The 26,916-nt window shown below is 38.6% G+C and overlaps 1 protein-coding gene across 3 annotated transcripts in view; it reads right to left on the bottom strand.

The window, feature by feature from the left end:
- LOC149828833 (uncharacterized) overlaps positions 1 to 26,916 on the bottom strand; it is a 96,557-nt gene that overhangs the window by 44,931 nt on the left and 24,710 nt on the right. For all 3 annotated transcript variants that reach the window (XM_090017751.1, XM_090017753.1, XM_090017752.1), the window contains 4 exons: positions 22,996 to 23,064; positions 22,867 to 22,912; positions 22,379 to 22,740; positions 21,922 to 22,001 (listed from right to left, as the gene is read on the bottom strand). In XM_090017751.1, coding sequence (XP_089873877.1) covers positions 21,922 to 22,001; positions 22,379 to 22,740; positions 22,867 to 22,912; positions 22,996 to 23,064 — 557 coding nt within the window. The remainder of the gene's footprint in view (positions 1 to 21,921; positions 22,002 to 22,378; positions 22,741 to 22,866; positions 22,913 to 22,995; positions 23,065 to 26,916) is intronic.

Raw genomic sequence — 26,916 nt, 5'->3', positions numbered from 1 at the left:
AGAAAGAAGTTGGGGAAATGCCCCATACTTCGGAAAATTAACTAATGAAAAGATTAACCCACTCAGTTTCGGGCTTACCTTGGAGAGGGTAAGTGGTACAAAACTCTGGGGACATGTGTTTGGTTTCGAGCGTAAAGCGACTCGTTGGTCCCAGTCCTCAGAGTCGGGGGACCCGGACTACCAATTGTGTCCTAGGCGGTAGTTCCATGTTCTTCTGCAGAAGTTAGGGATGCATCCTGTCTTGGTTTTGGCCTTTGGGAGTTTCTCTCGGTCACTGACCGATCCCTTGGGATTTCAGTCACAGTTAGAATGTTCGGGTTAATAAAACAACCTTGAATAATATACCCCCGAACGTTCTCTTCTGTGATGGTTGCCTTGGCCCGTGTGTACCCACGGGATAAGAAAAGATAAATATTAACTAGAACAGTTAGGTATCACTGTGTTGGAGTCATTAAAGAGACAACTGTTTACTTTTTCATCATGCTGTATATTCGGTGCTTATGATAAAACAACATCCGAAACTGTGCATATATTAGTTAATTGAATTCATATTATGGATGTTATATAGATGTTATTCATGTTAGCGTAAGTTCTGTTTTAATTGCTCAATACCTTATTTAATTGATGTAGTTGAGAAAAATGCTTTTTGTGTTTAAGTATAAACTGTTACATAATCTACCTTTCTATTCAGATATATGTCTATTATTGCTATTGCATCGAATTCCCTATGTGTTTATGTTTAGACTGAAATTCCAACACAACACCCACATCACACCTGACACATGATTTACTTGCAAGAATAATTACAGTTTTCCTACTTAGACGTGGTAGTCTAATTCCTATAATTTTTATCATTTTCAGGCTCAGAGTAGCCCAGGGGCGAAGCAGGATGAGGCGCTGACCATGACTGGATTTATTTGTTTCCTGGCGGCCCTACTTTCTTTAGGATTGGAAAGTTTTATTTTGAGACTTATGATGTGAAAACTCTGATTCTATTATTTTTGAAATAAGAATAAATGGTGTGGTTTGCTTTTACTTTCCTGTATCGTCCTGAAATGCTTAACCCTGTAATCATTTGTTGTTTCCGCTTTAAAAGAAAAAAAAAATCCTCAAAAAATCTGGGTTAAAAATTTCGGGGCGTTACAGAGAATGTTAGAATTGGATAGCAGTATCAAGCATCAGGGCTAGTAATGGTTAAATAAGTCAGAGCGTCAATCATTTGGCCATATGGAGTAGGATCATCCAGAGGTGTCCCATCGTTAATCTTCATATTGGCATTAATAACTTCAGATATATCCACCCTTTTTTCATCAGTAATGCCTCACTTGTCAATAATATCATTAGCAAACTTGGTTTAAGAAAGCAAGTATCCTCTAGGAGAGTAAGCATCTTTTACTCCAAGAAAAAATCTAAGAAATTCAAGGCAGTCATTTCAAAATATTTTTTTAATAATATATTTAATATACTTTACTCCATGTTTGTCTTCACCTATAATGATCATATAAAGGTGAAGTATAACAAGTAAACATAGCAATATCAGTATAACAAGATTTAAAATCAAGCTTTAGCATAATAAAACTAAAGAGATAATACCAGGCTTTGGGTGTCTGTTTCAAACCATAAAGAACTTTTCTTAATCGAAGTACCTTACCAAAGGGGACTTCATATCCAGGAGGTGAATCCATATAAACTTCTTCTTTTAAATCTCCATTTAAAAATATATTCTTTACATCCATTAGGTATATATGCCAACCTTTAATAGCAGCAACAAAAACATAGTAGTATCAGTATAGCAAGACAAAACTAAAGCGATCATACCAGACTTTGGGTGTTTGTTTCAAACCATAAAGAGTTTTTCTTAATCAAAGTACCTTATCAGAGGGGATTTCATATCGAGAAGGTGAATCCATATAAAATTCTTTTAAATCTCTATTTAAAAATGCATTTTTTACATCCATTAGGTATTTACTGAAAAGATGGGTCTAGATCTCAAAACCCGGACCCAATCCCTCTATGTTTTAGTGTTTTATTTAACATATGCTCATTAATTTTATTAATGGCATGCTGTAATTTCCATCTCTTATGTAAAGGGTATTTTTGTACCCTAATCAAACTGTATGTGTATATATCTAATAAAGAGAAACCGCAGACCCTATTCTTTGGGTTTCTGTAGCCACTGACTTCTCTCTCCCCTTATACTCCTCTTTCTCTTGTGACTAACAGTGGATTACCATTTCTAACATGGTATCAGAGCTTCAGATCTTTCCTTGAAGATCGTGTTCAGCCTCTTTGCTATCGTCTAAGGTATTTTTCTCGGTTCACATTGTTTCTTCCTTTCTTCACAATCCATAATATTTCATTTCTTCTTCTCTTGTCTGTTTCTTTCTTCATTATTTTTTCTTTCATATTGCTGCATCTGTTTTCTCTCACTAATCTCCTTTATCCCATACATATTAGAATCTATGTTTGTGTGATTTCAAAGATTGAAATCATGTCAAACTCGTTCTTCTTTTCTTCATATTAACGTCATAACAGAATCTGACCTAAATAGATTTTTGTTCCACCTTGATTGATTAATATCCCTATATCTACCTCTCCACTTTGGAATTTCTCATTTTTTAGAAAGAAAACGCGTTATTTGCATATTAACGAGTTTTCTTGTTGATCACTACTTATTTTCCTTTACAACAGTTTTTTCTTTTCTTTACTGAATATTTTGTTCTCTGTCTCGAGTCTGCAATAAAAAAAAACAGTCGAGAACCGAGTTCTCTGAAACTCCATTATTTGTTCTAAGTCTTTTTTTTATTATTCTGCTTGCTCAAAAGCGACTTCGGTTTCCGGTCTCCTTATCCTTCGCTTCCATTGACTATGGATTCATCTTCGTCTTCGCAATCTGTCCTTTCTTCCAACTTTCTCAGTCAGCTTGTCTCTAAGAAACTGAACAATTCCAACTTTTTAACCTAGAAGAGACAAATCATCCCATTCATAAGGAGTTAAGATCTTTCTGAACATCTGGATGGATCTATTCCTGTTCCTCCAAAGTTCATCTCACAAGAAGGCAAGAATGGGGAGGGTGACAATTCAATTACCTTCGTTAGAAATCCAGAGTATGTCTCCTGGATGAAGCGAGATCAGGCTTTGGTTGCCTACATCACTTTCACTCTGTCACAGAAGGTGCTTATGACAATCCCAGATGACTGCTCAGCTATGCAGTTATGGCATCGTCTTGTTCAGACTTTTTCTCAAGTTTCTCAGGCTAGAATTTTATTTTTAAAGAAAGAGTTTCAAATGCTGAGAAAGGACTCCATGACGGTCATGGAGTACCTAAACAAAATGAAAACTATCACGAATCAGTTGGCCATCGTGGGTTGCACCGTCAGTGACAAAGATATGGTGCAGCAGACTTTGAACGGGCTGGGACCCGATTATCACATGATGGTTACCTCTCTGCTGTGTTTTTGAGACTTACCTACATTTGAAGACCTTCGTGCTAAGCTCTTACAGTATGAGATGACCTTGAAGAGATTCTCCGAAGGTTCTCACAATCCCATTGGAGCACATGATGTTCTTGTTACAGGAGTTACTTATGGTTGAGGACGTGGCAGGTATGAATCTCGAGAAAAGGGAGGTCAAGAGAAGAATGGACAAGGAGCCCGTGGAATATTACCTACTCCCAGTATGCCTCCTAATCTGCAAAGGCAACGAACAATACCTACCTGCTTTCTCTGTAACAAAAGGGGGCGCATCAAAGCAAATTGTTGGTATAATCCGCAAAATAAGAGAAAACAATTAGAGGCAAGAAAGAGAACAGATACATTGAAGAATACTGGAGAAGTCAAAGAGTTGTTGTCTGCCTTAGCTGAATTGAACATCAAACAGAATGATCAAGGTACTTGGCATGTTGATTCTGGTGCAACCACTCATGTCACTGGTGATGTTGGTAAGCTCTTAAATCTTGTTCCTTATGTTGGTAGAAATAATATTGTCACTGGAGATGGGTTTCATCACCATATTTCACACATTGAAAATTCTGTAATTCCTATGCCCAATTCTTCCCTTGCTCTTTCAAATGTCATTTATGCTCCTAATATCAAGAAGAATATTGTTTCAGTTTCTAAACTTGTCGATGACATCAATGTCTCAGTTGAGTTTACTCATTTTTCTATTCATGTTAAGGACCTTCGCACGAGGGAAACGTTTGCTGAAGAAAAATGGCAAGGGAATATGTACGTGTTCCAAGAGAATCCTTTTCTCATGTTCAGAATGTTGATTCCATCTTGAACCTCACATCATCATCTTCAGCTCCTCCTAAGAGTGTCCTTAATATTTCTGAATGTATTGAGCCAAATCTTTGGCATGGTCGTCTGGGTCATTGTCGTAGTCGCTTTATTGATAAGCTTGTTTCAAGCAGTCTTATTCCTAAGTCAAGTCTGAATTTAAGTGTCGATAATAAAAAGTATTCTAGTTGTCTTCAGTGTAAGAGTCATGTTCTTCCTTTTTATTCCATTAATAAAAGAGCTTCAAAACCATTTAAAATTATATGTTCTGATGTTTGGGGTCCGACTCCAGTCCCTTTTATGTCTGGCACTAGATATTATCTCATTTTTGTCGATAGCTATTCTCGATATATATGGATCTTCTTTATGAAAAATAAATTTGAAACCTTCAAATTGTTTCAAAAATTTTACTCCTTTGTTCAAAATAAATTCTCTGAGAATATTACTTGTTTTCAATGTGATGGAGGGGGTGAGTTCTCTCCAAATGACTTTATTAATTTCCTCCAGACAAATGGAATAAGTAGGCAGGTGTCTTGCCCTCATACACCTCAACAAAATGGAATTGCTGAACGCAAGCATCGCCATATTGTCGAAAGTGCAATAAGCATGATGCATGATAGCAATCTTCCAGTTACCTTCTGAGCAGAGGCTTTTCATATGGCAGGCTATCTCATAAATCGATTGCCCATGAATATCATGGAAAACAAATCACCCCATTTCTCTCTAAATGGTGTGCACCCAAATTATCATGATCTACGTATGTTTGGGTGCGTATGTTATGTTTATATTGACAGTTCAATGTGGAACAAGTTTCAGGATAAAGCCTTACAGTGCATATTTGTGTGATATGCTGATGATTACAAAAGATACAGATGATATGATCCCGTGAGCAAGCGCGTCAAGATATCTAGAAATGTGTTTGATGAATCAAACTTTGGTCATAATGTTGACACTCCTGAAATTGAAATTTTTCATCCTTGGTTGAACTCAGATCTTCTTTCTAGTATTGATGGTGTTTGTTCTTCAGACTGTAATCAAAGAGATGAGGGAAATGTGTCCACTGCAGCGCAAAGAACTCAAGAAAATGTGATCTCTGAACCGTCATTAGCCCCCGACAGGTATAAAGGTATTGTTTACTCTCGACGTGAGAAGGAGACATTTCCCAGCTCTAATAAGAAATTGAATTCTCCTTCTGTTTCCATTCAATCTCCTGTTCACTGAAGGTCTACCCGGCCTCGACACCCTATTGATAGGTGGGTTAGTTATGAGAACTTCACAATGGATTTTCAACTCTTCTTAACCTCTTTGAGCAAGGAAGATCAACCCACCACGTTTTATCAAGCAATAAATTCTAAAATATGGATTGAAGCTATGAATGAAGAAATGGAGGCTCTTCATGAGTGTGGCACTTGGGATATTGTTCCCAGACCACATAATCGAAATGTGGTTGGTTCAAAGTAGGTATATAAGATAAAGTACAAGCCGGATGGTACTATCAAACGATACAAAGCTAGACTGGTTGCCAAAAGCTTCACACTGGAGCAAGGACAAGACTATGATGAGACCTTCAGTCCAGTCGTGAAAATGGGCACTATCCGCATTATATTATCATTGGCTATTGAACACCAGTGGACTCTCAGTCAACTAGATGTAAAAAATGCATTTCTCTATGAAACTCTGAAAGAGGAAGTATACATGGAACAACCCACTGGGTTTGCTGAAGGGAATTCCAAAGAATACGTGTGCAGGTTAAAGAGAGCTATATATGGTCTGAAGCAGGCATCTCGATCTTGGTTTGACGGTTTCTCCCTTGAAGTAGAAAATTATGGTTTTAGTCGGTCTCTTCTTGACCATTCTTTTTTCATATTCAAATGCAAAGATATAGTTACCCTGTTATTGATATATGTTGATGACATTATTATCACAGGTAACTCTGATGAACATATTGAACAAGTCAAAGAAACTTTGAATCATAGATTTAAGATAGAAAGATCTTGGTAAACTGCGATACTTCCTTGGAGTAGAAGTTGACAGGACTCCTGAAGGCATAACACTTACTCAACACAAGTATATGGTTGATGTTCTTAGCAAAGCAAGTATGACAGATTGCAAGCCTCTAAGCATACCCAGTGTACTTTATCAGAGACTCAGCTCCCAAGATGGAGATTTGTATGAGGACCCCACAGGATATCGCAGAGTAGTAGGAATGCTTCAATATCTTACCTTCACTCGGCCTGACATTGTCTATTTGATCAATCAGGTATCTCAGTTCATGCATGAACCGCATATTGGACATATGGAAGCTGTTAAACGCATTTTTCGATATTTAAAGGGAACTATTGGAGATGGTCTCCTGTACAGAAAGAGTATGCATGGCCATCACATGCATGAACTTCTTACTTACACAGATGCAGATTGGGCAGGAGCTGCAGATGAACGTAGATCAGTCTCAGGATATTGTGTTTTCATTGGCCTAAATCTTGTCTCCTAGAGTAGTAGGAAACAAAAGGCCATAGCTAGGTCAAGCACAGAAGCAGAATATAGATCAATGGCAGCTGCAACAGCCGAAGTAACATGGATCCGGCAGCCGAAGTAGGAGAATCGATTTCTAAAAGCATTCTCTTGTGTGACAATCAAAGTGCTATCAACATGTCATTCAATCCTATCTACCACAGTCGTGCCAAGCATATTGAAATTGATTAACATTTTGTAAGGCAGAAGGTCGAAGAGAAGGAAATCGAACCAGAATACATTCGAACTGTTGATCAAGTTGTTGACTTGTTTACAAAAGAACTTGTCAAAGGCAGATTTTGGATGTTAAAAGGCAAGTTGTTCATAGTTCAAAACCATATACAACTTGAGGGAGGGTGAAAAGATGGGTCTGGATCTCAGAACCCAGACCCAATCCCTCTGTGTTTTAGTGTTTTATTTAACACATGCTCATTAATGTCATTAATGGCATGCTGTAATTTTCATCCCTTATGTAAAGGGTATTTTCGTACCCTAATCAAACTGTATGCGTATATTGTAAAAGTATCTTCAACAAGATACTATAATCAAGACTTCAATATTCTTGATAAAGAATGGCACACATGCACAAAAAGAACACTTACAACACTTATGCATAAAAGCACAAAATCACAAACTTCCCACAAATGCACCAAAGGCATAAAAATAAATATTCGAACTTTATTAGGAGCTTGGGCTTTGACTCAAAGCCATAAGAATACAAGGGGTTGAAGCCCCTATTTATGAGCATACAAAGGAGCCACATAGGGGGCTCCCAAGAGAGTTGTTGGGAGCCCCCAACGGTTACATATGTGACCGTTGGAGGCTCCCCAACGACTCTTTGGGGAGCCTCCTTATGTGGCATATATTACAAAAATAAAAAATAAAAGAAAAAGAAAAAAAAAGAAAAAAGAAAAATAAAAGGAAAAAGTCACAAGCATATTCCAAAATGGAATATGCGTAAAACAGGAATTTACATAAATACCCTTTTCGGGTGAACAATGAGACAAAAGGAAATATATAAATATATTTATATATATAGATAGAGATACATATACATATATACATAATACATATGTATATGTATCTCTCTATATATATATGAATATATGTATATGAGATTACAATGTTGATACATAATTTAACACCCCCCCTCAAACTTAGGGCATGATGACCGAAAGTTTGCCAAGGAGAAAGTTGAATCGTGGTGCACATAAGGCTTTAGTGAAAAAATCTGTCAACTGATATTCTGAAGTAACATAAGGTAGATCAATGACTCCTTTTAAATAGACTTCACGAACATAGTGACAGTCCATTTCAATGTGCTTAGTTCGCTCGTGGAAAGTATGATTTTTGACAATGTAAATTGCACTCTTGTTATCACAGCATAGCTTAGTGGGCCCTTCAATAGTGATCCCCATGTCTTCAAGCAGCTGATGGATCCAAACAATTTCCATGGTAGTAGTTGTCATGCACGATATTCGGCTTCAGTTGACGATAAAGACACTTTTGTTGCTTTTTACATCTCCACGAAATGAGTGAGTCTCCTAAGAACACACAAAAACCAGTGGTGGAGTGACGGTTATTCGGGTCACCTCCCCAATCAGAGTCAGTATAAACAATTAATTTTAAATCAGAAGAAGAGGACAGAAAAACTCCTTTATTTAGAGTACCTTTTATGTATCTTACGACTCGCAAGATGGCACTCATGTAGACGAAAGTTGGTGCATGCTGAAACTGGTTTGCAGTATGGACTGCATGAGAGATATCTGGTTTGGTGATACTTAGATACATCAATGATTCAACAAGCTGTCTGTACGGAGTAGGATCTGGAAGAACACCATCATCAATCTTCATTTTAGACCCTACTATAGCAGGAGTTTATAAACCTTTTCATTTGTAATACCTAATATGTCAATGATCTCAGAAGCAAGCTTAGTTTGAGACAAGAAATACCCTCTATGATAGTATGCAACTTCAATACCCAAAAAATAAGTCAAAAAACCCAGATCAGACATTTCAAACTTATTCTTTAAAATTGATTTTATGCTCTTAACCCCTTTAGAGTCACTACCAGTTATGAGCATATCATCCGCATACAACAGTAAGATGACAATTCCTGCATTGGATTTTCTAACAAACAAAGCAGTATCAGTAAAACAGGATGAAAAACCATTTTCTATCATTACGGAATTAAACCTATCATACCAAGCCTTGGGGGTTTGTTTCAAACCATAAAGTGTTTTTCGAAGACGAAGCACCTTTCCTTTAGAAGTCTTCATTCCAGAAGGAGCATCCATATATACTTCTTCATTTAGATCTCCGTTTAGTAAGGCATTCTTAGCATCCATTTGATAGATGTTTCACTTGTTGATTGAGGCAACAGTTATGAGACATCGGACAGTGACCATTCGAGCCACCGGGGCAAAGGTCTCTTCATAATCAATCTCATATTCTTTACTATGCCCTTTTGCAACCAGACGGGCCTTATATCTCTCGAGGGACCCATCACTCTTAGTCTTAACCTTAAATACCCATCTACACCCTATTGCTTTCTTACCTTTAGAAAGGTCTTGAATTTCTCATGTCTTGGCTCTTCTCAGAGCTTCGAGTTCATTATTCATTGCGGCTATCCATTCAAGACATTTTCGTGCTTCCTCGAAGTTTCTAGGTTCTATGTAAGAATAAATGGCGCTTAGACAGGCTCTATGTTTAGGTGAAAAAGATTCATATGAGATGAACCTAGAAAGAGTTTTTCTATGTTTTTTGGTCCTATGAAGGTTCTCCTCACTTTGAAGAGCAGTTCTACTAGTATCATCATATCTTTCAAGAGCACTTCTGAAGGTCTTTCTATCTCTATGAGTATAGGTGATGGGATCTCTAGGAGGTTCCTCATCGATATGTTGATGAAATAGAGAGGATACAGCACTGGTTTCCCTGGTTTCCCTGGTTTCATTATCACTTGAGTTATTCTGATTTGACTCATCATCACTAGTATCATCTCCTTCAGTTAAAAAATCAAATAGAAAAGAATAGTCTACATTCTCGTCATTAGATTCAAGATTTTCGAAACCACTAAGATTTTCCAAAAAACTTACATTTCTGGAAACATATAATTTATCATTTTTAATATCATATAAGGACAAAACATTTACATCCAAAAACCCTTAACCTACTGTAATCAGGTTCTTTCTCGTACAATCGTTCAAATGGAAAAATCTTGTTCAAATTTTTTGATGAGTCTATTTATGAGATAGACCGATGTAAGGGTTGCCTCAGCCTAGAGTCTTTTTGGAGTATTCTGCAAAAGGAGCAAGGTTCTAGTTGTTTCAATGATATGCCTATGCTTTCGCTCAGCCAACCCATTTTGTTGTGGGGTTTTTGGACAAGATTTTTTATGGAAAATACTATGACTTTCAAGATAACTTTTGAATTCATTTGAAAGATATTCGCCATCGGAGTCTGTCCTAAGAATTTTTAAACTTCCATTGAATTGATTTAAAACCATCATATGAAATGTTTTAAAAATTGAAAAAACTTCATGTTTATGTTTAAGAAAATATATCCAACAAAATCTAGTGTAATCGTCCACAAAAATAACATAGTATGAGAATCCTCCTTTAGATATCACAGGAGCCGGACCCCATACATCGGAGTGAACAATTTCAAAAGATTTTGTTGTAAACATGGATCTTTGAGTAAATGGTAGACTTTTCATTTTCCCAAGAATACATTCATTACATACAAAATTCTCATTACAAAGATGCTTAATAAAAGGCAAATAAGAGATTTTAACAATGTTGGGATGCCCCAGTCACTTATACCATACATGAATATATTTGTTTTAAGCAACATTACAAAACTGGTTCTTGGGAATTTGGAGAAAATCAACATAGTAGAGGTCTCATCTCCTAGAGTCTTCCCCAATCAACTACCCGGACGGGCGATCTTGTATCCAACATTTATTAGAAGAGAATTTTATATCGCAACCATAGTCCGAGAGTTGAGAGACCGAAAGTAAATTTAAGTTTAATTTTGGTATAAGACGAATTTTTGGAACAAAGAAATCTTGTTTTTCAAAATTGTATATTCCTTTAATTTCAAGAGGTGTTTCATCTGTCGTTGAGACAAAAGATGGAAGAGAATTTTTAGAAAAATCGGAAAGAGAACAAGCACTTGGAGTCATGTGAAAAGATGCACCGGAATCTAGGAGCCAAGATGTCTTACCGGGAGATGATGAGGATGACATAGCGGCTCCGAAAATGCCTCCCTTGAAAAGAGGTTGTAAAGCATCCGCAATTTGTTGAAGGTAAAGAGGCCCATTTGATGAAGATGGTTGTTCATCTAGTTGGGATGTCATAGCCGCAGCAAGTATTTTCTTCCATTTGGGGAAAATGGGTTTGATATGCCCGGGTTCTTTACAAAAATGCCAAGTTAATTTGCTATAGTCTCTTTTGCCATATCGATCATTTCCTCCTTGACCTTGATTTTTGAAATGATGAGTTTTGTAGGCCTTCATATTATTTTTGGGTCTTGACACGACATTTACCCCTTCACAATCATTTTGAGAAGAAGAGGTAGCAAGGATGCTAGAATTATTCTTACTAATCCCCATACGGGTTTCCTCACCACATAGCTTAGTGATTACATCTTCAATGGAGGGAGATGTGAAAGCGAATAGAAGAGAGGACCGAATTTGTTCAAATTCAGGTTTAGGTCCATTTAGAAAATTGAAAAATTGATCTTCCTCTAGTTGTTTGTGTCTTAATTCGATTGCTTCTCTGCTCCGTTTTGGTTCGAGCATAGCGAGCTCATCCCAAATAGAAGATAGTTCGGCAAAATATTCCCGAATAGACATATCGTTTTGTTGAAGAGTCAATGCCCTCTTTTGGAAGTAATACTTGTATGATAAATCCCTTGAAGTATACATTTTTTCAAGGTACAACCAAGCTTCGGAGGCCTTTTTGAACTTAATGATGTTGGTGTTGATCTTGGTTTCTACGGATGAAAAAATCCAAAACAAGAATTTGAAGTTCTTCATCTCCCACTCATCATACCTTTTTTAATACTCTTCTAGGGCTTTTTGTCTATCTTCCCCTTCGAGAATCTTAATATCCCCTTTTCAATGATGGTAAGTTTGGGTTCGGGTTCGGGTTCCGGTATTGAACCTTGAACGTACCCCCAAAGGCCCTTTCCTTTGATATGGGCTTCCATATTGCCGACCCAAACATGATAGTTCGAACCACTAAATTTAAAACCAAGGGAGAAGTGGGAGTCTTTTTCGCCCATTAGAGGGATAGAAGATGAGAAAAAACACGTACCTCAAAAGTTTTCGCGTCTTTCTTGACAAGAGAAGTTTTTAAAATATTGCCCGAGAAGATTGACTCACTTCAATCTTCAAAATCTTGAAGGCACAATTTTCGAGGTACTCGAAAATGAGGATACGCACGATCCTCCTTATTCAACGAGGCTCTGATACCATGTAAAAGTATCTTCAACAAGATACTATGATCAAGACTTCAATATTCTTGATAAAGAATGGCACACATGCACAAAAAGAACACTTACAACACTTGTGAATAAAAGCACAAAATCACAAACTTCTCGTAAATGCACCAAAGGCATAAAAATAAATATTTGAACTTTATTAGGAGCTTGGGCTTTGACTCAAAGCCATAAGAATACAAGGGGTTGAAGCCCCTATTTATAAGCATACAAAGGAGCCACACAGGGGGCTCCCAAGAGAGTCGTTGGGAGCCCCCAACAGTCACATATGTGACCGTTGGAGGCTCCCCAACGACTATTTGGGGAGCCTCCCTACGTGGCACATATTACAAAAACAAAAAATAAAAGAAAAAATAAAAGAAAAAAGTTACAAGCATATTCCAAAATGGAATATGCGTAAAACAGGAATTTACAGAATACTCTTTTCGGGTGAACAATGAGACAAAAGGAAATATATAAATATATTTATATATATAGATAGAGATACATATACATATATACATAGTACATCTCTCTCTCTCTCTCTCTCTCTCTCTATATATATATATATATATATATATATATATATATATATATATATGAGATTACAATGTTGGTACATAATTTAACATATATATCTAATGAAGAGAAACCGCAGACCCTATTCTTTGGGTTTCTGCAGCCACCGACTTCTCTCTCCCCCTCTACTCCTCTTCCTCTTGTGACTAACAGTGGATTACCATTTCTAACATATAGGTCAACCTTTAATAGCAGCAACAAGAATAAAGGTCTTAACTGAAGTCATCCTAACTCCAGGTGCAAATGTCCCATCATAGTCTACCCTGTAATCTTATGCATACCTTTTAGCAACTAACCTGACCTAGTTTCTTTATAGGGTTCCATCACTTTTACTTTTGGCTTTACACCCATCTAAGGCATATAGTTTTCTTACCTTTAGGCAAGTCTTATACTTTCCAAGTCATAGATTTTTCGAGTGCTCTTAATTCTTCACTCATAGCTTTTACCCATTTAGGATATTCTTTTACTTCTTTATATGTGGTAGGTTAAAAATAGGCCAAATTTTAGTTAGACAAGCCTTATATTGTGATGAAAAGGATTCATATGAGACAAATCTATCTGGTGGTCTAAAAGTCCTATCTGATCTTTTGACTCCTTCGGATTGTTGATTTTGTAAGGTACAGTTTTCTAAGTCATTTAGTTGGCTATCATTTTCACGCTATATCACATAGACTCTTCTAACAGGGCACTGCACCCGCGTTAGGTGAAGTCAACCACACTGAGATCCATTTCTATCCAAAAGTAGATTTGGTTAACCCTAATCAAGTCCATTTTTATCTATATTATATATATATATATATAAATACATAAATGCACACAAATACACATAGTGTTAACTTAAAACTATTAAAAATTATATATATATCCTCTCCGCACCCCTACACCCAAGTTTTTTTGAAGTGCCGCATCGATGCATCTGCACCCGTACCCGCACCTGCATCCGCACCCGCACCTATGTGACATAGTTTCCACGTCTTTTATATTGAATTATGCTAGGTCCTCCAATTTCAATGTTTTCACCATCCTGATGTGATTGAGGCTCTTCATCTCTAACATTCTCATACAAAGAATCACCCTTATTTTGAGGCAATAATTCAAGAAAAAATGAACTCAAAGTCTTTCTTAAGTACATTTTGAAAAAAAACTTTCATTTTCCAGAAAACAAACATTCCTGGATATATATAGTTTGTCATTTTATAAATCAAAGTATCTAAACTCTTTCTGAGTTTCTCTGTATCCAAAGAAGTCTTTCAGAGAGAATTTATCATTTTTGTTACTGAGAACAAAGCATTTGCATCCAAAAGATTTTAATCTAAGATAATCGAGAGAAATTTTAAAAAGTTTTTCATAAAGAGAGATGTTTTGAATCTTAGATAATGAAAGTCACTTGATGAGATATACGGTTGTCAAGCATTCTTCAACACAAAAATGTTTTGGAACATTTTTTGCAATTAAAATAGTTCTAATAGTTTCAATTATGTGCCTATGTTTTCTTTCAACTAATCCATTTTGTTGAGGAGTATAAGCAAATGATCTTTAATGAATAATTTCATTATTTTCAAAATAGGTTTTGAAATCATGACATAAATTCTCCCCCAGAGTCGGAGTAAAAGATAGAATTTTTTGTCTCACATTGATTTTTGATAAAGTTATGGTATTTTTTAAAGTTCTCAAAAACCTCATTTTTGTGCCTAAGAAAGTATATTCACGAGTATTTTATATAGTCATCAACGAATATTATATAGTAAGAGAAATCACCTTTAGATAAAATAGGAAAAAGTCCTCATACATCCGAGTGCACTAACTCAAATGGTTTAGAAGAAAAGAAGGTTATTTTTGAAAAAGAAAGAACTTTCATTTAGCCAACAATACAATCCTCACAATAAATTTTTTTATTACAAAATTTACTTAAATGAGGTACATAAAATAATTTTAACAAACTTGGATGTCCCAATCTTTGATGTCATAAAGTTAAATTTGCATTTTAAACATCATAACAAAATTTGCTTTTTAGAAAAAGATAATTCATGTAGGAAAGGTCTTCTATATGTCCTTTCCCAATCTGCTTCTCGGACTGGAGATCCGACATAACACTTTTTGGATTAGAAGGAAACACTACACCCATGGTTGATGATTTGTGAAACAGAAAAAAGATTTAAATTTAGTTTTGGGACAAGTCTAACTTTTGGAATAGAGAATTTCTAGGTACTTTCAAATTTTTCAATGCTTTTTATGCTAAAAGAGGATCCATCGGTGGTGAAAACATTTTTTTTTGTTGAATTAGTGTAACATTTGGAAAGTAAAGAGAGAATGTATTCATATGAAAAGAGCTCTAGAATGCAAAAGCCATGAAATCTTACGGGTAGGTGATGATGTTGGGGTTGGCCCAACTAGTTGTTGGGCCAACCCCAACGGCTAGATTTCTAGCCTCAGGGTTGGACCCGCTCCCAACACCTTTTACAACAGTCAATCAAAAGAAATGAAAAACAAAAGTCATCAATCCCTAGTGGACCGACACCTATTACAAGCTGAAATGACTAAAGTACCCTTGATGGGTATTTCAGTTGACATACACAGTACCATATATATATATATATATATATATATATATATATATATATATATATATATATATATATATATATATATATATATATATATATATATATATATATATATATATATAATGTCACACACACACACACAATACATTTTAATAGCGGATAGGCTCAGCTTGGTTAAGGATTAGGTCAAAGTCAAAACAAGTAAAATAGGGTTGGTATGTGAAATTGTCTACGAAGAGACAATACGCATACAAGCATAAATACTTAAAAAAGAAGTGCACGAAGGCACTCTCACAACACTTGAACACAATACGCAAAAAGCGTATAAATAATAAACATGCAATAATGCATGTATTTCATAAAAAGGAAGCAAGTGCTTGAGACTCTCAAGCTTGTTTTACAACAAGGGGGAACACCCCTATTTATACAAAAAAGAAGAGGTGCAAGAGGGGGCTCCCCAAAGGAGTCGTTGGGGAGCTCCCAACGGTCACAATTGTGACCGTTGGGGGCTCCCCAACGACTCTATTGGGGAGACCCCCAATGCACCTTTTTGAATATGCAAAAAGCAAAAAATTAAAATAAAAAGAATTACAAAAATAAAATGAAAAAAAATACAGCATATTCCAAATGGAATATGCGCAAAATGTAAAAAGACTGAAATACCCTTTTCGGGTAAAAAGAGAAAAATGTATAAATATATATACTTATATATAGAGATACGTATACATATAACATATGTATACGTATCTCTATGTATATAAGTATATATATTTATACTTACAATAATGTTTTTGAGTATACATTTTAACACCCCCCCTCAAACTTACGGTGTGATAACCGCAAGTTTGTCAAGAAGGAAATGAAATCTAGGCGAACAAAGAGCTTTTGTGAAGAAGTCCGCAAGTTGATACTCAGACGTCACGTATGGTAGATCAATGACCTTCTTCAAGTATTCTTCCTTGACATAATGGCAGTCCATCTCTATATGCTTTGTTCGTTCGTGAAAGGTGTGGTTTTTGGCAATATAGATTACACTTTTATTGTCACAGCACAACTTTGTTGGTTCTCTGATAGGCACTCCCATATCTTCCAAAAGGCGTCGAATCCATACAATTTCCATGGTAGTGGATGTCATGGCTCTGTATTCGGCTTCAGTGGATGACAGAGAGACCTTCTGTTGCTTTTTACATTGCCATGAAATCAAAGATTCACCTAAGAAAACACAAAAACCAGTGGTGGAGTGACGGTTACTAGGGTCACCTCCCCAATCTGAGTCAGTATAAGCAAGTAATTTTAAATCAGAAGAAGAAGATAAAAATACTCCCTTATTTACTGTGCCCTTCAAGTATCTGATGATGCGAAGAACAACACTCATATAAACGGTTGTGGGAGCGTGCTGAAACTGACTGGCGATGTGTATAGCATGTGACAAGTCAGGTCGAGTAATACTAAGATACATTAACGAACCTACCAACTGCCTGTAAGGGGTAGGATCGGTTAAGGGAACACCATCGTCAATTTTCATTTTTGCTCCCACAACTTCAGGAGTTTCGCATACTTTGTCATCAGAAATCCCGGATCTGTCAATAATCTCACAAGCAAGTTTAGACTGAGATAGAAAATAACCACGTTGCGAATAGGCAACCTCAATTCCAAGAAAATATGTCAGAAAACCCAAGTTTGACATCTCAAATTTTGAAGTCAAGACGGACTTAATACCCTTGACTCCTTGAACATCATCACCTGTAATTAACATATCATCAACATAGAGCAATAATATAACAATCTCTGCCTTAGATTTTTTAGTAAATAGAGCAGTGTCAGTATAACATGAGGATAAACCATTTTCCAACATTACACTGGTAAATCTGTCATACCAGGCTTTGGGAACCTGTTTTAAACCATAGAGAGCATTTCGAAGACAAAGAACTTTATCTTTAGGAATCTTCATGCCTGGTGGGGCATCCATATACACTTCTTCGTTAAGATCACCATTTAAAAAAGCATTTTTCACATCCATTTGAAAAATGTTCCAATTTTTAATAGATGCAATAGTAATGAGACATCTAACTGTAACCATTCGGGCTACAGGAGCAAAAGTTTCTTCATAATCAATTTCATACTCTTGTCCATACCCTTTTGCAACTAAGCGAGCTTTATACCTTTCCAGGGATCCGTCGCTTTTAGTTTTAACTTTAAAAACCCATCGACAACCTATAGTTTCTTTCCTATGGGTAGAGTTTGAAAATCCCAAGTTTCAGTCATTTTGAGAGCACTAAGTTCATTTTGCATGGCTTCTTGCCATTCTATACATTTTTTAGCTTCTTCAAAATTCCTTGGCTCAAAATAAGAGTGAATGGCACTAAGACAAGCCCTATACCGGGGTGAAAAAGAATCAAAAGAGACAAAACGAGTTGGCTGTCTCCTATTCCTCTCAGATCTTCGGTGATCGAGAGTAGGTACAAGCTCACTATATTGGTCAATGGCACTTCTAAAGGTGTCTTGGTTTCTACGGGAGTAGGTTATCGGATCACTTGAAATCTTGTTTTCTTGATCATTGAGAGGGTTATGTTCTTCAACATCACCATCATTTTCCTCATCGTGATTTGATGATACATCATGATTACTAGCCAATAAATAAAAAAGGAATGAGTAATCAAAATTTTCTTGTTGAGAAACATTTTTTTCAAATCCACTCTCATTTTCTAAAAACGTTACATTTCTAGAAACATATAACTTATCATCTCGAAGATAATAGCAACGAAACCCTTTTTGAGTTTCGGAATACCCAAGAAAGGCGCAGGGGATAGCTTTGGGAGAGAGCTTGTCATTTTTATCCGTAAGTATAAAACATTTACACCCAAAAACACGTAACCTATTATAATCAGGTTCAAGTTTATATAAGATCTCAAAAGGGGATATTTTTCCTAATATCCTAGATGGTAAGCGGTTTATCAGATAAACAAAAGCGAGGGTTGCTTCAGCCCAAAAGTTCTTTGGAATGTTTTGAGAAATAAGCAGGGTCCTAGTAGTCTCAATGATGTGCCTATGTTTTCTTTCGGCCAATCTATTCTGTTGAGGGGCTTTAGGACAAGACCTTTGGTGAATAATTCTGTGATCCTCAAGATATGTTTTAAATTGGTTGGAGAGATATTCTCCTCCAGAATCACTTCTAAAAATCTTTATATTACTGTTGAATTGATTCTTGATCATTGAGTGGAAGGTTTTAAAACATGTAAAAACTTCATGTTTGTACTTTAGGAAATAGATCCATGAATACCTGGAGAAATCATCCACAAAAATAACATAGTAAGAAAAGCCTCCTTTTGAAACAACAGGTGCGGGTCCCCAAACATTGGAATGAACAATTTTGAAGGTTTTAGATGAGAACATAGTTCTTTGCTCATAAGGTAAACTTTGCATTTTTCCGAGAATACAATCATTACAGGAAAATGAACTTTTACATAGATCCTTTGCAAAATGTAAATAAGATAACTTGGTGACATTAGGATGACCAAGTCTTTTGTGCCATATGTTTATATCTTTGTTCCGGGCAACATTACAAAATGATTTTGGAACTTGGAGAAATTCCATATAGTATAAGTCTCCTTATCTAAAGCCTTCCCCAATCAATTTCCCGGACCGGTGATCCTGTATTAAACATTTGTCACATGAAAATTTAATATCGCATCCATGGTCCGAGAGTTGAGAAACAGAGAGAAGGTTTAAGTTAAGTTTAGGTATAAATCTAATTTTTGGAATGAAAAAATCTTGAGTTTCAAAATTACCTATTCCTTTAATTTCAAGAGAGGTTCCATCCGCAGTGGAAACAAAGGATGGAGAAACATTTTTTGAAAAATCGGAAAGTGAAAAAATGTTTGGGGACATATGAAAAGATGCACCTGAGTCCAAAAGCCAAGAGACTTTACCTGGAATGGAAGAGGTAGACACGGCGGCACCGGATGTAGCTCCCTTGAGAAGAGGTTAAAGGGCTTCCACTATTTGATTCAACGAGAGTGACCCACTTGATGATGCCTCTTCCTTTTGTGGTACACCGGTGGTGGCCATAGCGAGAAGCCTCTTCCATTTGGGACATACGGGCTTGATATGCCCTGGTTCCTTACAAAAGTGACAAATAGTCTTGCTATAGTCCCTCTTTCCTCTTTGTCCACCATCTCCTCCTTGATTTTGGAATTTGAAATGAAGAGGACGATAGGTCTTTACATTATTTTCGGGTCTTGATACGGCATTGACCTCAGTGTTTTCTTCATGATTACAAGGAACCACAAGAACATTTGATCCTTGTTTACATAAACTCATACGAGTCTCCTCACCACTTAATTTGGTGAGAACATCTTCAAGAGATGGAGGAGTAAATGAGGATAGAAGTGATGACCTTATTTGCTCAAATTCCGGTCTTAACCCATTCAAAAAGTTGAAGAACTGATCTTCTTCAAGTTGCTTGTGGCGGAGTTCAATTGCCTCTCCACTCCATTTTGGTTCAAGCATGAAAAGCTCATCCTAAATGGAGGAGAGGTCAGCATAATATTCCCTAATGGACATTTCACCTTGAGTAAGGGAGAGGGCCTTCTTTTGAAGGTAATACTTATGGGATAGATCTCTTGATGTATACATTTTCTCGAGATAATGCCAAGCTTCTGATGCTTTCTTGAACTTGATAATGTTGGCATTAATCTTTGTTTCGACGGATGCAAAGAACCAAGAAAGAATCTTGAAGTTCTTCATTTCCCATTTGTCGTGCTTCTTGGAGTATTCTTCAAGAGCTTTGATCCTTTCCTCTCCCTCAAGAATCTTGATTTCATTTCCGTTCATCACGGTTATTTTGGGTTCCGGTTCCGGAATTGTGCCTTGCACATAACCCCATAATCCTTTACCTTTTATGTGAGCCTCCATGTTCCCGACCCAAATATGGTAGTTGGACCCATTCAACTTGAAGCCAAGAGCGAAGTGAGACTCTTTTTCACCCATTAAGGAGTAAAGAAAAGGAGGAGGCGTACCAACACAATGCTTCAACTTCTAGCTTGCACAAGATCCTTCTAAAATATTTGAGAAGCAAGATCCACCACTTTAACTTCTAAGAATCCGAAGGCACGATTTTTGAGGCACTCGAAAAAAGAAAAATCCCACGATCCTTAATCACCAACCGATCTCTGATACCATGTGAAATTGTCTACGAAGAGACAATACGCATACAAGCATAAATACTTAAAAAAGAAGTGCACGAAGGCACTCTCACAACACTTGAACACAATACGCAAAAAGCGTATAAATAATAAACATGCAATAATGCATGTATTTCATAAAAAGGAAGCAAGTGCTTGAGACTCTCAAGCTTGTTTTACAACAAGAGGGAACGCCCCTATTTATACAAGAAAGAAGAGGTGCAAGAGGGGGCTCCCCAAAGGAGTCGTTGGGGAGCTCCCAACGGTCACAATTGTGACCATTGGGGGCTCCCCAACGACTCTATTGGGGAGACCTCCAATGCACCTTTTTGAATATGCAAAAAGCAAAAAATTAAAATAAAAAGAATTACAAAAATAAAATGGAAAAAAATACAGCATATTCCAAATGGAATATGTGCAAAATGTAAAAAGACTGAAATACCCTTTTCGGGTAAAAAGAGAAAAATGTATAAATATATATACTTATATATAGAGATACGTATACATATAACATATGTATACGTATCTCTATGTATATAAGTATATATATTTATACTTACAATAATGTTTTTGAGTATACATTTTAACACCCCCCCCCCTTAACCGTTAGGTTTCGATAGGAAAATTGGTTCGACCAAACAGTGGGGAGGAAAATTCCCAAATTTTGAGGGATGATTCTGGACACCTTAATGAAGGTACGAACCAAGTTTCAGGATGTACAAATTTTAAAAATGGGAGAGACGGGCGGGACAGGGTAACGTCTTGTTCAATTTGGTTATGATAGAATTCGGGCGAAAATTCAGTTCTCTCAAACTACTACACAAAAAATTACCAAATTTTAAGACAAAGGCTCTAAACACGTGGAATAAGGTCTTATTAAAATCTCAAAGCCTAACTCCACTGGGTTCAGGGTCTTCTAGAATGGGATCCACCTCGATTGGTCGATGTAATGGATCTAGAGCGGGGTATTCAAGAATTTGGTTTGCATCACTAAATGTGCCATAGAACTTCGTTTTACCCAATAAGAGAATGGGATTATGATGAAAGGGATAAGGAATGGGTAAACATGTCAATTTACAATGGGTAGACAAGGTTTGACCAGGGTCAAAAGACTAAAGTTTGCTCAAGCGTGTGTTTGAGAATTACTTTTTAAACCCAAGCGGCCTTTTGTAATATTTCAAAGGTTAGGCAGGTGTTTGTAAATAGGGCAAAAGTTAGGTGGGTATTTGTAAATTTTTCAAAAAAAATCATAGCACAGAACTCACCACAAGCTCATATCAAAATTCAAACAAAAAATAAGATACAATTATTTTAGAAGCACATTACCTTATCCAACCACCATCCTGAAGCTGGAATATGTCATCCACCAGATCCAATATGGGGACACTTAAATTAGGAGGAACCCACTGCATTGGACATCAAGAAATCAGTGTATATTTCCAACATAGCAACAGCTATAGTTTCATGCACTAAATTAAAATTATTTGAGAAAATTAAGCAAACTTAACTATTGAGCCCCACCACCTAAAGCATAGTATTACAGCAAATGAAATTTTATTTTCATTTTACTTGAAGGTCACTTTGTAAACAAAAACTATCAAAGAGACGAATTGCAAGAAACTAAGTAAAATATTAAAATGTAAATGCCAAAAGAAATAGCAAACTTCAAGAGTCATTTCCTCAATTGCACAAGCATTTAAGAAGGCTGATCCTCTACCAAACTATGAGGAATGAGATTAAGAAAACTGATCCTCTATCAAACTGTGAGGAGTGAGACAATCACCTCAGTAGGAATCATCAGATCAGAAGCACCTTCACTTGGAACCTCCATGTCTTTAGCCATACTTGTTGAAGCCTTATCAGATTTTCTAGAGCCAGTCTTCTGCATCCCACCGTCAGAATCGCTATCCAAGTGATAAGTGAATTTATTTGCAATTTGTTTCCTAGGGTTTGTTTCTGAACTTTGTTCAAACTCTCTTGTTTTCAATTTTGAATCATCTGAGAAGCAACTGTGTTCCATCTGTACACTTAAATCCTTTGTCAGAGTATCTGGATGCTCTGCTCTCACAGACATTTGGTTTACTTTCTCATCCATGCAACTCTGATCCTTTCTCAAATTCTCATGTGGTCTGTCATCCAAGTCAACTTCAATAGTTCACAAGGATCAAACAGATTAATCAGAAGTAGAGTAAAACAAAGAGGAGCAAAAAAGAAAGAAAGAAAAGAAGCCATTAAGATAAGTGATGGCCCCTTAAGAAGAGTCAGACTTACTAGAAAAAGTTTCAATAATTGAAAGAGAATTTGAAAACACGTAGGTCTGCAAGGAAACAAGGGCACTGAGAAACTTCTTGCTTTTGTTATAAACAGGAGATATAATAGATGATAAGTCATGTAGCATACCTGGGAGTCAACACTCAGAAAATCCCAAACTTCGATGGATCTTGATATGATTGGAAGCTGAAGTATGTTCTGCAGCCAAGAGTTTGATTCAGAATCCACAAACAAAGAGGATCTTTAAGAAAGCTGATGATAAACAGCAGAACAAGATGCAACTACTTGAACATAAAACTAACAATTATCATTTATATGTGTTAATAATGTGATGCAGTGGAGGTGCCGGATTTCTGGAATGCTTGAGGGCCGGCTCCAAGGAATCCACAATCTCAGCGTGGGTAACGAACTGGAGTTGAGGCAGAGAACAGGCCACCGACTCAGTGGTGTAAACTGAATGCTTTGTCTTTATTTTTATTTCAATAAGAATCAACTTAACACAGAACCCAACTTAATGAAAAGTAAAACAACCAATTTAAACCTTAACCTAACAAGGAAAACCAATGAAATGAAATGAATAACAGGGAACGTAATAAGAAACAGGAAAAGAAAAGAAACTGCGGCTGAAAAAGAACAAAGCTGCTGCACTTCTGAATGTTCTCTGCCTGCGCACAAAACCCTAGAGGGGTTTTAAAGACTTTGGCTGGATCCGGGTAGCGGGTCCGGCCCCGGACCCAATGCCGATGCTGCTCCGGCATGCTGTTGGATCTGGAGCGATCCGACCCATACTCTCTATGCTTGTCTGGCATTGGTACACAGTGGTACCTCCCCTCCACGTTTTGGAACCAGTATGGGAATTGGATCCACTGCTTGGATCCAATTTCCAAAGTGCAAATCCAGTCCCCTACGTGAGTCACGCGGTATGAACCCAGGTCCATCCTGCTTTGCATCATTCTCCCCTGGTTGGGAAAAAGTCGACTCCGACGACTTTTTGTTCTTACAGTAAGCACTTAGATCATGCACAGTAAATGTAGGAGAAGAATGCCAATTCTTGGGTTGCTCAAGGAGGTAAGATCGGTCTAGTAGGTTCGTGAGCCGGGGAAGCTCGGGCTCCTTGGTCGGAAGAAGAATTATCTTGTGGCCCTGAAAAACAAATATGTACGTGTTCCTACGGCCGTCATGAATGGTTTTATGGTCGAACTGTCAGGGACGCCCCAAAAGGATGTGGCACGCACTCATAGGGGCCACATCACACCACACTTCATCATGGTAATGCTCCCCCGTGGAGAATCGCACTAGGCAACGCAGGGTGATGGGTACCTCGTTCCCTTTTTTGAACGATGCCATTTTATAGGGTTGGAACAGTTTTTCTGTTTTTAAACTCAAGGCGAACACGAGACTCTCGGACACCATATTCTCGCATGCCCCAGTATCAATGATAACATTACATGCGCGCCCCTCACAGTTGCACCGAGTTCTAAAAATATTATTCCGCAACCATTTTGTCAGGGTCGACTCTCGGGATGTGGTCAACACATGACGGATGGTTAACAAATTTTCGATGCTGCCATCGAACTCTATGACTTTCACCTCGTCACTTCCCTCAACAAGTGACTCACCTTCGCTCTCACTGTCGGACGCAGACTTAACAATGCCCTCTGCTAGATGAGTGTTCTTATTCGTAGTGGGACACCTGGACGCAATATGACCTAAATCTTGACACCTAAAACAACGAACGGTGGACTCACCGGGCTTACCCTTGGATCTGGTGTGGTACGCGGGTCCAGACTGATCGGGTTTGCTAGGGTCTCCTGGGGTGGACTTTGAGTCTTCTTTCCTAGGGGAGCTCGCTCCCCTGGTTGAGAAACTCGACTTGGATTGACTAGACTAGTCACTACGGGAAGTCCTATGTTCTTGCCTCCTTTTCAGTTTCTCCTCCACATTCATGGCATAACTACTAGCCTGATCCAATGACTCAACTGTGAGACAACTGAAGTCGTCAGAAATAGCAGGACGGAGACCAGAAATATACCTAGTGACCTGCTGGCAGGCGGTCTCCTCGATTTGCACTCGCAGGGAAAGACGATGAAACTCAGCGGTGTACTCTGCCACAGTACTGGTGCCTTGACGCAGTGTCAGGTACTCCTTGTAGGCCCTCTCAGCGTGATCTGACGACACGAACTTAGACTGCATCAACCTCTGCATCTCTTCCCATGACTGTGTGCGCTCTAGTCCCTGCCGTTCTCGCGACTTCTGTAACTCAACCCACCACGTCTGTGCTAGGCCTCTCAACCGAGTGGAGGCTAGGGAGACACGACGGTGTTCAGCTACATCATGGTAGTCAAAGAAGAACTGGACGGCATAAGACCAGTCGAAGAACTGCTCCGCGTCGAACCGACCTGTGAATTCTGGAAGGTCCAACTTCACCCCATACGTGGAAGGGCGCTCTGGTGCTCTCTGCTATCGGGCCTCCACCATGCCTGTTGAGTACTCGTTCAAAAAAGTACCATCATCCCATACTGCTTCATCACCCTCTGTGCGGTACTGCTCGCCTGGATGCTGGTGCTGGCGAACTCCACCGATGGGTGGCCGACGCTCATGTCGCGCCGGTCCCTGCTGATTCTGCCTCGGTCTGGCTTGCCCGTGGGCGGGAGCCATCTGCGGCCGACGTTAGGGCACCGGGATGACAGGAAGTCCAAGGTAAGGTGGATGGGGCTGGTGGGTAGGGATGTCATAACATCAGTTTGGGTTAGGATACTGGGGTTGGGTCGAATATTGTATTGGATTCTGGGTGAGGATTGGGTTGATAGGTTGGTTCGGGTTTGGGTACAGGGTTGGGTTGATAGGTTGGTTTAGGTTTGGGTACAAGGTCTGGTTGATATATGGTTGGGTTGACTCGCTCGATGGGATGTGGATCGGGTCTATTCCTAAACTACTCGTCGGACCCAGATATGGATAGGTTGGATTGGGGATCGAGTTGTGGGGATAAGTGGCTTGGTTTGAACTCGATCCTCGATCCACGATCCATATGATTATGGGTCGGGTTTTGACCCGGCTCAAATCCAAACTGGAGCTCTGTCCGGGCCCGATATGGGTTTGGGTCAGTAAGGGGTCCGTTTTGAGGTTCAAAATTACTGGTTCGGGTCGGATTTGGGACGACCTGCGAATCCAACCCCACTGGGTAAGTCGGGTTAAAGGTTTCAACACTCGGACCCACTCCTGGGGACCCAAAGGGTGGTCCCCGAAACCCGGGCCCGGGCCCCGTATTTGAGAACTCGAGTCTGGACCCTCTCGGGTTCAGACCCGGCCCGTGGTCTGCTGCCCTCTTGCCTCCACGCACAGAATCCTCAAAAAAGACTACCTTCCCAGGTCGTGCTGCCACGCATGGATCAGCAGCCAAGCCCAGCGAGTTGCTGGGACCCTGCTGGCACGACCCACCCAATGGGATCGTTCCAGCAGCTCGCAGCCACATGCCTGGACCTTCGACAGGACCCAGCGTGGAGCTGGGGTCCTGAAAAACAGGTATGGCCTGCGGTGCAGCCGTAGGAATTTGTTGCAGAGAAAGGGGTACACCCGAGGGAGGCGGCATACCTCTGTGGTTCGTCTGGAGCGGAGGAGACAAATCAGAGTAGGGAGGGAGAGCGGACGTTGGAACTTGGTGTTGGACAGGCTGAGCGTGCAGCGGCTGACGACCCAGATTTGTCCCCTGAGTTTGGGTTGACGCTGTGCGCCCCTCTCCCTGTGCTTCGAGGGCGACCAGTCGATCCTCCATTCCGTCCAATCGTTTTGATATGCCCACTATATCTCTGTTCATCCTCGACACAGTTTCCTCCATTCGGATCATCGTCTGAAGCATACGCAACATCGGATCACTGCTGCCGACAACCTCCTGCTCGTTTCCGATCGCCGGATCACTCCCCGCCTCTTGAACCATATCGTCGATGACGGAGGAGATGTTGGTGCTCTGATACCACTTTGATGCAGTGGAGGTGCCAGATTTCTGAAATGCTTGGGGGCCGGCTCCAAGGAATCCACGATCTCAGCGTGGGT

Source organism: Nuphar pumila, chromosome 9 (genome assembly GCF_984573655.1).
Source record: "Nuphar pumila chromosome 9, dmNupPumi1.hap1.1, whole genome shotgun sequence".
Taxonomy (NCBI): Eukaryota; Viridiplantae; Streptophyta; class Magnoliopsida; order Nymphaeales; family Nymphaeaceae; genus Nuphar; species Nuphar pumila.
Note: the sequence above shows the minus strand (reverse complement) of the source record. Positions and strands in the feature narration are given on the sequence as shown.